Source organism: Panicum hallii, chromosome 7 (genome assembly GCF_002211085.1).
Source record: "Panicum hallii strain FIL2 chromosome 7, PHallii_v3.1, whole genome shotgun sequence".
Classification (NCBI taxonomy): Eukaryota; Viridiplantae; Streptophyta; class Magnoliopsida; order Poales; family Poaceae; genus Panicum; species Panicum hallii.
Window position 1 is genome coordinate 32,788,573 of NC_038048.1, and position 13,784 is coordinate 32,802,356.

General features: G+C 47.9%; 3 protein-coding genes and 1 non-coding gene across 4 annotated transcripts; 2 read left to right on the forward strand and 2 right to left on the reverse strand.

Moving 5' to 3' along the window:
* Window positions 1–663: 663 nt before the first annotated feature.
* Window positions 664–2,881, reverse strand: LOC112900662. The gene is made up of 4 exons (XM_025969495.1): window positions 2,759–2,881; window positions 2,159–2,224; window positions 1,498–1,635; window positions 664–897 (listed from the first exon to the last, which is right to left on the reverse strand). The coding sequence occupies exons 1-4, from the start codon at window positions 2,879–2,881 to the stop codon at window positions 664–666; spliced, it is 561 nt and encodes a 186-aa protein (XP_025825280.1).
* Window positions 2,847–4,624, forward strand: LOC112901336 (11-beta-hydroxysteroid dehydrogenase 1B-like). The gene is made up of 6 exons (XM_025970230.1): window positions 2,847–3,097; window positions 3,179–3,371; window positions 3,563–3,648; window positions 3,796–3,927; window positions 4,010–4,174; window positions 4,268–4,624. Exons 1-6 carry the CDS (start codon window positions 2,915–2,917, stop codon window positions 4,556–4,558), a joined length of 1,050 nt encoding a protein of 349 aa, XP_025826015.1. The 5' UTR covers window positions 2,847–2,914; the 3' UTR covers window positions 4,559–4,624.
* Window positions 4,625–5,556: 932 nt separating this feature from the next.
* LOC112901115 (recQ-mediated genome instability protein 1-like) lies at window positions 5,557–12,305 on the reverse strand. Its single transcript, XM_025969954.1, has 8 exons — window positions 11,369–12,305; window positions 10,015–10,185; window positions 9,157–9,302; window positions 8,518–8,747; window positions 7,295–7,851; window positions 6,972–7,082; window positions 6,759–6,890; window positions 5,557–6,099 (listed from the first exon to the last, which is right to left on the reverse strand). The coding sequence occupies exons 1-8, from the start codon at window positions 12,251–12,253 to the stop codon at window positions 5,935–5,937; spliced, it is 2,397 nt and encodes a 798-aa protein (XP_025825739.1). The 5' UTR covers window positions 12,254–12,305; the 3' UTR covers window positions 5,557–5,934.
* A 1,112-nt stretch (window positions 12,306–13,417) lies between these two features.
* On the forward strand, window positions 13,418–13,489 carry TRNAG-UCC. Its single transcript has one exon. It is a non-coding gene; the product is annotated as a tRNA-Gly (tRNA).
* The last annotated feature ends 295 nt before the right edge of the window (window positions 13,490–13,784 follow it).

Below are 13,784 nucleotides of genomic sequence, written 5' to 3' on the forward strand. Positions count from 1 at the left end.
ATGTCGACCTTGCAGCCTCCCTCATCTAGCTGCCTGAGGCTCACGATATTCGCTGTGAGCCGCGGAATGTAGTAGACCCCCGAGAGGCGCTGGTGCTCTCCGGTCTTTGCCTCGAACAGGATGGATCCGCAGCCCTCAATCGAGACGACAGATCCATCCCCAAATTTGACCGTGCCTTGTATGCTGGTGTCAAGCTCGGTGAAGGCATCCCGCGCCCCCGTCATGTGATTTGTGACCCAAGTATCCAAATACCAGAGCCCCGCATCACGCTTGGCATCTCCATCTAGCTGCGGCACCACCTTCTTCTCCATCAAGTGCACAGCGGCGGATGCTGGCGTCGCCTCAACCCCGATCGACGCCGCTTCAAAAAAGAGGGCAGGGCTGTCATCCTCCTCTCCTTGGACCACATGGGCCTCCGCGCGCTTGTGCTTCGTTGGGCAGTCCCGGGCCCAGTGACTGGTCTTCCCACATCTCCGACACTGATCCGGCCCAACGCTGCGCCCTCCGCCCGATGAGTTGCTGATATCTTGGTCGGGCCACGCGCAGGTACTTTGCCACCACCTTGGCCTCCGGCTCTGGATCGCCAAGGATTGACAGCCGCTGCACAATGTTTGTCAGGCGAAGGGCGAAGTCTTCCACCGGCTCACCGTCGCGGAATGCACTCTATTCATACTCCGCGCGCAGGTTCTGAGCCGTAGACTTCCGCACCCGATCATCCCCGATCCGCATCATCCGGATTGCCTCCCACGCCGCCTTGGCCGACGCCTTGGTCGCCAGGATGGGGACCATCTCTGTCGGGACACCGCTGCAGATCGCCTCCAGCGCGGTGCGGTCGTCATGGAAATCGACATCGCCAACCTCGACCGCCTCCCAGAGATGGCGCGCCTGCAGCTTGAGCTTCATCAGCAATGACCACGAGTCGTAATTCATCTTGGTCAATTGCGGCCAGTGACTGGAGCCACCGCCTTCACGGATGACGCGCTCGACGACGATCTCCCGGGCGCGACGGGGCCCGTGCCCGCCCCTGGTGTCGTGAGTGCGCGACCGACGCGAGGGCGTGCGGCTTGGTTACGGCGTGCGCTCGTTCCGACCTTGTCCGCCGCCGGCGGCGAACGTCCTCGGGGCTTTGGTGACTGCATCACGGCGTGAGTCCCAGCTTAATGCTCTGGTACCAATTGTCAGCTGAAGCTCACCTGGAAACACTAGAACACACGAGCACGAGAGGGTTTTGGGCTGCCTCAAAAACGTCGCAGCATTTTTGGACTCTATTCATCCTTTTATTCATGATTACATCAAACGGAAAATCAGCACTGGAGCGCTTCTCCCGCCGCGATATTGCCGCGTCCATCCCCACGACGCACGTCGCGAGAGCGAGTCCAGAACGCGGAGGACTCGGACTACGCGAGCTATTCTCGCCCACAACGTGGGCATGGCCGCACACAGGCCGTGAGCTCATGCATAGTCCCTTGACGCACTAACAAGCTAACAGCTAGATACTTGAACAAGCTTGACATGGCAACACGTGTTGTCGTGGCTTGGCTTCACCGGGTGCGCGCCGGCGTTGGGGCTGGCTGGCGCCGGCAGGAGGCAGAACGCGATGGCCGGGTCCCAATAAACAAAGGGGATGAGCACAGCCTGCAGAGCAATAAACAAAAGAAGTTAGGCCAACCAACGATTGAAAGCAAGAGCGGGCGTACGTAAACAGCACAGCAACAAAAGAAAGATCGAAGAGGGCACCAAACCTCAAAGGCAGGAACGAAAGAATGCAAGAACAGGGAGCAGCGGAAGGCTGCAAAACTTACCCTCGAAGGCAAACGGAGGAATAAAGGACAGTGAAAACGCAAGGACAGAACTTATAGAATTCGACCAGCAGCTAGGGGAGCCGGGGCGCGCCACGGTTGCGCCAGCACACCAACATGCAAGGGACGCGGAGGTCTCCAGCACCTGCAACGCAGCGCACGCAGTCAGCAGTCAAATCGCCATGGAAAGGGTAAAAATCTAGGCAGGCCGCCTCGCCAGGTGACTCCAGCCGACCGACGAAAATCGTACGCACCAAAACAATCTCGCCGCCGACGTGGACACGCTGCGCGGCCGCCGAGCGCAGCAAGTTGAATAATGCCAGATGCTTTGATCAGTGCCCCTTTAAATTGGACATGACCTTGTCAACTAAGTCATCGTCAAGCGTCTTGTCAACTGAAATATCATGGATCTCTTCAGCTTTTCCCTTCAAAAAAGCCAAAAATTCTTGTTGTTGGTGCCCTCATGCCTGAATATGATGATCCGGTTGCTACTAAGATTTTCCATCATTCCTCGTGGTCAAGCTGGTGGACTCGCGTACATTGTTTGCGCCAAGCGAAGAGAGGCTTGAATCTGGATTGTACAGCAAGAACTATCGTGAGAACCAAATGCCTGCAGATCTTGGTGGCAGGTGCGGTATAGTATTCACGAAAAGGTTCGTGTTTCTTCTATTGTGCAGAGCGCTGAACTGTTTGAGCTGACATGGTTTGCAGGTTTATGTTCCTTCTTGGGACAGCAGGTAGCCAGGTAGAAATGGAAATAGACTCGCAAGGAAAGAACTTGGCCCTTTCGCTCTCAGTTCTTCGTGTCTGAACGAGCTTTGCTACGTCTTGGACTCTTAGCCGGTGTCCGGTGGTGCGCGGCGCTGCACAAAGCGGTGGCGCGCACGCGTACATGTTCGCCCGGCCCCCAGGTGTCGTCGCCTCTCCACGTGTCTCCTCCAGCCCGAACGAGCCATCACTTCATCACGCCGCACAAGTGCTGGTGCAGACAGGCACCGGTACCCACGGCGGCGCGAGTAGTGTGTCCCTGTTTCGCCGTCGCCACGAACTCCCTGCTGCTGCTGGTGCCGAGGTTGCGTCATCGCCGGCGGCGACGTGCCGCCGCTGCGCGCGCCATGACGGTGTTTAGCAGGCTGGCCGGAGCGGCGCTGCAGGTGTCGCTCACGGCGCTCCTGGCGGCCGTCGTCCCGCCGTACTACGTGTACAAGCTCACCACCTACCTCCTTGGGGCCGTCTTCCCCGAGGACGTCGCCGGCAAGGTCGTCCTCATCACCGGCGCCTCCTCCGGCATCGGCGAGGTGCGAACCACTACTGGTCATTGATCAGCATGTGTTACTACTTGCAAGGACTGATCCGTCTGATTGTACATGTGCGTGCAGCACCTGGCCTACGAGTACGCCAAGAGGGGAGCCTACCTAGCGCTGGTGGCGAGGAGGGAGGTGAGCCTCCGCGAGGTCGGCGACAGGGCGCTGGCGCTGGGCTCGCCGGGCGTCCTCGTCTTGCCGGCCGACGTCTCCAAGCCAGAAGAGTGCGAGAAGTTCGTCGACGACACGATCCGCTACTTCGGTCGGCGTAAGTCTGACACGATCGATTCGCGGTTTATCTAGCAGCGCCGCTCAGATCAGACGAGTGAATTGAATCGATCTGATCGATCCGTTTCTTACCTCCTGCACCTCCAAGCTCTGTTTCCACACACAACCACCGGTTGTTTTCCCCTTGATGAAAGGACGAAGCTAACTGAGAAATTTGCGATGCATCTGCAGTGGATCACCTGGTGAACAACGCCTCGATCTGGCAGGTGTGCAAGTTCGAAGAGGTGGAAGACGTGAACCACTTCAGAACACTCATGGTACGAGCAGTTGTGCCAGTTCCATGAAAGAACGCCACTGCTTCTGGCTCATGTGTTTTTGAAGGCACTACAATCTGCCTAATCCTGTCTCTGAATTGGTTTTAACCGAATGTGGCTGCTGCTTGCTTGCTTGCACGTGCTTACCAGGACATCAACTTCTGGGGCCATGTGTACCCGACCCGGCTCGCCATCCCTCACCTGAAGAAGACCAACGGCCGGATCGTCGGCGTCACCTCCAACTCGTCCTACATATTCATCGGGCGGAACACCTTCTACAATGTCAGTATTACTACTACTCATCAGTATTCCAACTGGATCACCATCTGCATTCGAAACTGAATTGCGTGTCCCCGATCCGCAGGCTAGCAAGGCGGCCGCGCTCAACTTCTACGACACCCTGCGGATGGAGCTCGGCAGCGACATCCGCATCACCGAGGTGGTGCCGGGCGTGGTGGAGTCGGAGATCACCAAGGGGAAGATCCTCACCAAGGAGGGCGAGATGAAGGTGGACCAGGACGAAAGAGACGTACGCAATCGCTCAACGCCTTGTTGATGATCTGGTGTAGCTAGCTGCCATCGATCACTAACAGAGACCTTGTTGTGCTGGCCGGTGGCGCAGGCGATCCTGGGTCCGACGCCGGCGGAGCGCGTCGGTGACTTCGCGCGGACGGTGGTGCGCGACGTGTGCCGGGGCGCGAGGTACGTGTTCGAGCCGAGGTGGTACATGGGGGTGTACCTGCTCCGGGTCTGCCTCCCGGAGGTCCTGGCCTGGAACTCCCGCCTCCTCACCGTCCACAGGGCCGGCGCGGCCTCCACCGACACGCTGGGGAAGTGGCTCGTCGAGCTGCCCGGCGTGCGCCGCGCCGTGCAGCCACCATCGCTCCGGTCGCCGGAGATCAAGGACCAGTAGGTTGTTCGGTAGGGAGGCCGGAGGAGCTGGTGGTGCTCGAGCATCCGCCCTCGCTCTGGTGTCTGGTCGTTGACTCGTTGTGGTCAGGCTGTGGCAGCATGGACTGTGAATAAGCTGCTTCATGGTGACCTGTATGTAAGAACCAATAATCAAACATAATCAGCTTCATGCTTTCTAGTTTGATTCAGAACAAGGGGAACAGGCCAAACCAGAAAAGCGGGAAGAGCTCGTTTTCCTGTCACCATGTTATTTCATGCGTGATTCATGAAGCTCACAACAAAAAGAAAGAGAGAAAGGGTTATACTGCAGTGGAAAGATAATATCATCAAAAGGAGCCTGAAATGTTGGTATCTAAATTTCCAAAGAGTTTGTACAAGCATGAGGCGTCGGACCATGCATGATTGCCAGCCAATTCACGAAAAATAGCAGTGCCATGATAGAACAATTACAACAATACCCACATGGGAAAAAAATTATGGAAAACTTAAAATGGTAAACCAATAAATTTTGTTAATTCTGTTACTCATGAACAAGTCCAGGTGCTGCTTTCTTTCTCATACTGACAGATTTTCACTATACCAATTAAGATAAAGTTCCAAATCTCCAATGGGTACAAGATGCAACTGGATTCCCAGAAACGCCAGGGGGCCTGGTTAACGCTGTCAACCAGAAATCCAGTGGCAACCAACCTTTGAAGATCTGGATTTAGAATTCTAATGCTATTTTGAATGAAATGGGACCTATTGGTTACATGGTTTTGTCTGGAAACAAAAAAAACAGAACCTTGTGACATATTAGCCAATGACATCAATTCTATGAATTCTATTGCTATTTCTCTTGAATGGAAAAAAATCAGTCCTACTTGCCAAACTCAAATAAAAACCAATGATATCAGCTACTGCAATTGGCACGAGTGGCCATGAGCTTAGAGTTTCTCAGTCGATCACAGGGTAGCACTTCAAAAGTTCAGAACAGAACGAGACCAGGAGTATCTACCATTTTACCAAAGAACCCAAAAGCCCAGATCATGCAGACGGCAGGCCATAACAAATGTTTGGGGCTTAGGGCCAGCACCATTTCTGGATCCCTGATTTGCTTTAAACTCATAAAGTTCGATTGCTACACTACCAACTAAATTTCACAGTATTATATGATATCAAGTGATGTGAATCAGTGTGGATTAAAATGTTCAGAATAACGAGGGCCAACGCATAGAAAGGATAATTACACTAAGATATACAAGAAGCCAACGGGTGTCTGAAGCCTGAAGCTAAGTACCGATACTTCACAGATGCACATGGCCAATGGCCTGGCTCATCAAAATGATAGCAATATATGTGTATGCATCATCAACAATCATATAAGGATGAAAATTATCATGGAGTGGTATCCATAGCATCCAGACTTCGCATGTGTATTTGGGAAGAAAATGTTTTCAGCCTTCGGAGCAGAAGCCACGCATTCGAACTTGAACAGCCTTCATTGAACTCACGTACGATAGGAATTGAAGAGTCTTTGTTGTACTCAACAAGCATCATACCCTAGAATCAAGGGAACCAAAGCTTATACACCTTTCAAATGCTATAAACTTTTAAAAAAATAGATAGCTCTTATCTTTTTAAACAGAACTATATAGATGGTCCAAAGACTACTCTAGAATGTATAATTGTACAAAAATAAGTAGGATCCAAACTCAAAATGAGTGCCCAATATATGGTTAAGCTAAGCCCTCGTAACAAACTAAGTGCCAGCCAAAAGTGTCCATCAGGTTTTATGAGCAGTGTTTATCAAAACCTAAATTTATGGAGTTACTTAGCTTGATTAATTGAATTATATATTCTATAAAGCCAAAAACTAGCTAGTACGACAAGGGGCCCAAAAACCAAGAAATATCATTCCCCTCAAAACAAGGCCTGCTCAAGTCTAATAAGCATATATTTTATTTAGACAACTTTGAATTTGTGTCAGCTTACATGTCCCTATGCCATCCCATCACATGTTAACCAAAGACGAATGGACAGACAATCTTATATGCAATGGCCCTGATGGTAGATATTTGGATAATGGTAGCAACGCACAGACAAAGACAAAAGTCGTCTAGTATGATAATTAAAAAGCGTACCTAATAAAACACTGCTTTTCCAATGTAAAAGCACAATTTAAGAAAACAGGCGTATGAATCAGTGAAAAATAAACCAACCTCAAATTTCACCAAAAACCTCTGAAACCCTCTCATAGTTTCTTTTACTTCACTGGCTGATGCTAACTCGAATTTGCCAGCAAGAGCTGCAGTGACCTCTCCAGGAGAAAGACCAAGCATGTTCTTCACAATCTATCAAACAGAAGTGAACGTAACTAAATGTGGTAAGGTAGAAAACTAGGATAAATTAGTAATAGAAGCAGATGTACTCACATCATGGTCAACAATGGCCTCCGAAATAAAACTCCCATCATCTATATATACATAAAGCTCATATTTGGTACGTTGTCTATATTGGAAACTTTTGACAGAAGTGATCAGACCCTGTAGCAGTTGTGCCATAAATTAACACTCACAGAAATCACAGAAATTTAATACAAATGAACAGTTCCATGAATCATCCAAAAAGTACTTTGGTCAAACTAGAAATATGGAATAGATGCACTTTTAGTTCACATTTTTAAAAAAAAAAACAAAGGAACAGAAAGGTTCCTAAGCTTGCAAACAAAAAGTAAGGTATTTAGAAGCAAATGAACCTTGATTTTTCCTTGAATGTAGGCTTTTGTATCCTGTTGTGTACCCCATTCATTGAGCAGGCTGCAAATGTATGTAAATGGTTTTTCATTTTCACCACTTAGAATGAAAGAATATTCCATGTGATTGATCCTGTCAACATTTGGAGACCGTGCAGCCTCCACATCATTAGCAGCAGTGCCATAATTAACATGTGACCCATGTCGGGAATCATACCCGAAAGGGGTAGACACAGACGACGCGGTCATACCAAAAACATTAGCCTGTTCCTGCATGGTGATTTCTTGGACACGCTGTATTTGTTCATGGGCATTGTTTGCTCTAATAGGAGGGTCAACACATTCTTCTATGATAGTCTGTGTACTTGTTTCATTGATATGAGTGCGATTATGTTCATGGGTAGTATGTGCAGAAGTTTCTGTATTTTTCCTGGTATCATAAGTAGATGGATTCTCCATGTTAATTTCTTGGACACGCTGAATTTGCTCTTGGACAGTGTTAACTACTACAGGAGGGCTAACATGCTCTTCAACCACAGTTTCTGTACTTCTACGAATACCTGCACACAAAAATTACTTTCTTTTAGGGAATGGAGCACACATAAATTACTTGACATTCAACAATTAAACTTGGCACTGATAAAATTATGAGAGCTTTACATTCTTAAATAAATGGAAAATTAAATAATGAGGATTGCTTGATAACAATACCTTTTTCAGCAAAGTATGGCATGCCGAAAAGAATGGGATTTTGAAATGGAGGTTCGTATACAGAGAGCTAATCTGTAACTAGTATCACAACTTGAGTAAATGAGAAGTTTTAAGATAAAGAGCCCTTTTTATGAAACAGGAGGGAAGTAGAAAGAGTCCTCTAATAAAATGAAGATGTGAACCACACCTTTCTGTAAGTGCATTTGTACTAGCATTATTAAAATTTTCCCCCCGAGAATTGTGTGTCATTTCATTAAGAAGAGAGCAAATATATACAAAAGAGAGGCCAAGATACCTCACCAAACACACTCCACACACGCCCCAGAGAGACTAAGTTATATCAGCGCCACCCACCTCAATCTAAACGACCAAGACCACATATACTCCCTAGATCTAGGTGTCAGGGGCCAACTAGCATTATTAATTGTAATTAAGTTATAAATATTACCTCAAAAAAGGATGCTAGGCCCAAAAGCTAATAGCCAAATGAACTCTATACAAATCATATATAGTACCTAATCCTGTTGGATGAGAGGAATTAACTGCTCTTGGCATTGAGATCCCTTGCTCACCACCATTCGTAACATTTGTGCTACATGGCCTTATAGTACCAAATCCTGTTGGATGAGAAGAATTAACTGCTCTAGGCATTGAGATCCCTTGCCCACCACCATTTGTAACATTGGTACTACATGGCCAGGCAGCTAGAGTGGCTCTTGAAGACAAAGGTAATCCACCTTGTTTCCTGCAGCATGAAGAGGTGAACACATGTGAAAATCTATATAAATATTAAGTCGCGACAGAACAACTAGTGACCCCATAAGGGAGTACGGTGTGACACCAAATAGCAATAACATGACATGCAGCGGATAAAAAATGCATGAATATTGAGTATCCAGTGAAAGTTTGAGATAATTACAGTTGAAGGAAAAAAGAAACAAACTGAAACAAACAAGTTTCACGGCACATAAAACATTCTAAACTGAAATGCTTGTGTTCCAGTTGATCCAATCAATGATCATAATCTAATCTAATAGGAAAATTGCATAAACAAGTGCTGAGTTATTTCTTAAATATCTGTTATGAGGAAATATACATAGAAACGAAATATCATGTATGAGCATCTATCAGGTTCACTAATGTGCTATGTATACCTTTTCCCACGAGGTGGTTTGTTTACTTCAGAAACTAGTCTATCACGTGCTGCTTCCAATTCATCAACTATGCCCCCAAGAATATCAATAACCTCGGGAACTAACATAAGAAGTCCCCTTCTTATGTGCACATTCCTTATAATAATCTGAGATGCGATAAAAAAAATAAGTGAGCTGTAGATAAGAATTGTAAAGAAAAATATAAATGATGACAAGTTGCTGAGAAGGCATGGCTTCTGAAACTGAGTTCCAAGTTTTCTTAATTACAATCATGCCTTAGCCAAATAGCCAGCTCCCTAATAATGCTTCACATGTCACATGCATCGCTTTTTTATGTTTGTCACAGAAAGAAACTTCAAAATTTTCTTCAATGAAAAAACACTGGAAGGAAACTAAGCATCCACCTTCCAATAGCATTATCCAGATGTGATAATGTAAGTTTATATTAAGAAGGAACATATGGGAAAATATATTGAACAATCCAAGACAGTGGTTGACAAAAGCTTATCAGTGCTCAAGTCAACAGGGTAACAATAAGCAATGGGAGGGCAACAGATAGGCGACAGATGCAGTTCTTTGTTGGCATATTGTGAATTATTAGAATATCTTGTGGATAAAAGAAATATAAAGAGTGAGTGCCGTAATCACAACAAAAAAATTCCGCACGAATTTAATATACAGATAACAAACAACAGTAAAAAGTTACACATTTATATTATAATGTGTATATCTTATATTGCTATATATTAAATGCAACTAAGCATATTTGTCACAACTCTCAAGTATATTCTATGGGGCGAAAAAACACATTCCAAAGGTAAGGCAACCTTCTCAGGCATAAAGGGGCATAAAAATGACCTTTAGTCCAGCAGGAGCTAGAACTGCCAGGTCTTTGATAGGCCTGTATTCCATTCCAAATATGCGTTGGATGCCATCTGTCATTGACAGTTTTAAGCATCGTTTTGGCCCCGCATGTGCATCACGATATCTTTCCTTCAAAGGAGCTGACATGTTGACAATTTCATCAACCTGCAAAACCCAGAGTCACTCAGTCACATATACAATGCCTCATCGCGAAAAGGACATGAAGTCCTTTATCGCATTGTCCTATAGAAAGGAAAAACCAAGAAAATGTGTAATAAGCATACAATATTAAAGGTAAAACAATGAAGGGGTGCTGTAGCAAATAAACTGGCATATGAAAATTAGGAACACAAAACATTTGAATGGCAATATGGCATAGTGCTATGCTGGAAATGCATAGTAAAAACCCCATTTCTTGGAACAGTAAGCAATTAGCCACTTAGCACATGTCAAAAGCCTAAAAAAACTAGTATGGTACAGAGTGATCTAGTGTGTGCCATGTACAGAGGACTGCCAGGGACAACAGTACTTTGGGTTTCATAAATCAGATGATGACATAAGCATGTAAGGTTGATCGGCCATTTCTCTGATTTATTCTTACAATTTAATTGTAGCTCCTAACAAAGGAATTAACATCCTAGGTTAGTAACTCAGCAGGGCGATGTTTGGAAAACAGGACTTTTGCAGATTTATGCATGATTCAAACTGCTTGCTTCAAAACTTCTGTTAATTCCAGCATAAGGGACAGGATCTAATTTTGTAATATTTTCAAGTAGGCAAACTAGCCTGCATAGTTGCTTACTACAATGTGTATCTTCTATGATTCTATATTTGAAGATGAAGTCACGTGTAGCTACATTAGCTTGGAGCAGCTAAAGACATTAAACCTTAGCTTAGAAGCACAACCAAAGTAACATAAATCTGCCAATCTCAAGTCTGAACTATGTGGCCTTCATTTACGTTCAAGCTCTGAATACCTTCAGTATTTCTAATACTATGCAGCCAGCGCCTGGAAACAGTTCCAACCCAGATTTCCCGATTTTAATGAACTGTGCATTTCTGGAGCTCAAGATAAGAATACATCAAGCAAACCAAAGCTTTAAGGTTCGAGTTTGACAACCCACTTCAGACGAAACTTAAAGCACAGGGCAGTAACACCTAAGTTCGAAACAGAGACTAATTTGCAAACATTCTTTTTATGTATCAGAAGTATGTGCGGCATTCCATGGATCTCACAACTACATTACTACATTACGCTATGGGGCACCAGGAACAGCATGGAAATCAACAGCTCATAAAGCAAAGTATACCCGTCATTTTTCCCAAATTGCAGTAAGCAATATCGAACCTGGAGCACGAAGGGGCCATCGAGGACGGTGGCGTGCATGCTCCCAACACCCTCCGGGAGGACCCCAGCCCCGCAGGCGTTCATATCGGCGAAGAGGAACTGCTCGAAGCACCGCCTGGCCTGCGCCGCCGCGCCGCCGAGGCCGTCGAACCCGGGAATGCCCGCGGCGCAGGACTCGAGCCACTCCGGCCGCAGCCGCAGCCCGAGCCCCCGCAGGAGCTCGTACACCGGGCGCAGCCGCCCGCTCAGCGCCGGCGGCGGCGGGCTCGGGTGCGGAAGCGCTGCAGAAGGCGGCGTCCGCGCCAGAGGCGGAGTCGGAGTTGGGGTCCGGAACGGGGTAGTAATAGGAGAGGGGCCGGGAGCGGGCACGGGCACGGGAGGAGGCGGAGTCGGGGTTGGGGTCCGCGCTGGAGGTGGAGTCGGAGTTGGGGTCCGGAACGGGGTAGTGGTAGGAGGGGGAGCGGGAGCGGGCGCGGGCGCGGGCGCAGGAGGAGGCGGGGTCGGGGTTGGGGTCCGGAACGGGGTAGCGGTAGGAGGGGGAGCGGGCGCGGGAGGAGGCGGCGGGGAGATGACCTCGACGGCGTCGACGATGGGGGAGTCCCCGTCGGAGTCCACAATCTCATCGACCTCCTCCTCCGCATCGTCGTCAGAGATCACGACAGGATCGAAGGACTGCGAGAGGGACGGTAAGGGGACCGGGAGGGGGCTAGGGTTTGAGGGCGAGGGCCGGCCGACGCTTCCGCTGCCGCCGCCGCCGCCGCCGCCGCTGGCGACGGAGACTGAAACCGAGGCCGAGGCGGAAGCGGAGGCGGGGGTGGCGGTGGGCGTGCCCTCGCCGTCGTCCTCGTCGGAATCAGAATGGACGACTAGTTTCCGGCGCCTCATCTTTCTCGAAGGAAATTCGATTTTTGGCGGCGGTTTGATCGGGGAAGGAAATGGGGGGGAAAGGGTTTTGGGGGGGTTTTGGTGGTTTTTCCCTCCAAAGTTTGGAATTGGGGGAGGGAGGAGGGGAAAATCGGAGAGCTGAGAACGACGGGTGGGTCCTCCTGTCAGTGAGAAAAGGTATGGGCTGCGATGCGAATGTGCTGCAAAACAAAATGGGTTGGGCGACCGAAGTCTTGGGCTTCATCCGCCAGAATTCTACAGCGGCCTGCTAGGGGCACTGCGAGAGGTGGGCTCACCGAAGAGTTGGGCCGAATTAGGCTCTTTGGTTTCAGCTCGTGGCAGAACCCAAACTTTTGGTTTTGGTTGTGTCACAAAGGGGAAATGGCCAAATGGGTGTCAAGTTCGTGATCTTTTTGTCCACGACCAAAATTAAAATACCGTTTTGAGCCTTTCCTTTTTGGAAACACAGTACATGCCCAAAGCTCACATAAAATAGTGTTGAGCTAAATTTGAACGTGTTGCTCCACCCAAGTATTGCCACTTACATTGGTACAAGCATTTAATATCAAATTCGTTTGAGTCATAAACAAATTTCAGTAAGTTAGATAGAACTCTAGCTTGGCATATATTACGGGACTTGCGATCACATGAGAACTTTGCACATTAGTCTACATTATTCTTGCATTAGTATCATCAAGTGGTCTTTGTTTTCATTTTATCTTGCATGTTTCTTATCCCCAGACCTCCCCCCCCCCCCCCCCAAGACTTTCTTTGCCATACGGCTTTTGCTTTCTTTGTTTTTCATTTGTGGCGCCTTGTGTGTGACCCTATCGACTTTACCTAGATGACAACAGAACACTACTAGAATCACCTCTTTGACTATCCTGTTTGTGTCACGATAAATTGTTGTCCTCCCCACCCCCAAAAAATGATGCTATAAGACTATGAGGGTCATACCGATATTCTCAAAAACTAGCAGCAGAGAGACCAGGAGTCATTCGTTGTACTTGGTAGCACTGTCATAGTGACAGCCACAAGGAGGCTGCAACTTGCCGTAGAGGATCATAGTTGAGTCATGCCCAAACACGGTGGCCGTAGTGATGAAGGCGTGCTAGACGGAACGTTTCGTTCTTTATAACCGGCTTACTCCATCCTCCAACAAAGGCGTCTGTAGTCCAACGGTTAGGATAATTGCCTTCCAAGCAATAGACCCGGGTTCGACTCCCGGCAGACGCATCTTTTTTTCTCTCTCTCTCCATTTTTTGCTCTCACGGTGAAACAGTCAGTACCTTTCTCTACCCAAATCCTTCGCCCTCGGACTGAAAGGAGGGCGACAATCACTCTCTCAAGAATATAATTCGTGTGCAAGAGCATACACGCATCATAAAGTAATTGATCAATCAGCTAGTTAATCGCCTGCCGCTGCGCTATGCTTCTGAATATGATCTTGTACATATGGTAGCTAAGCTAGCGCTATCAGATTTTCAGTGTGGAAGCGGCAGCCCGCATGGTGTGTAATAAGTCAAGCACG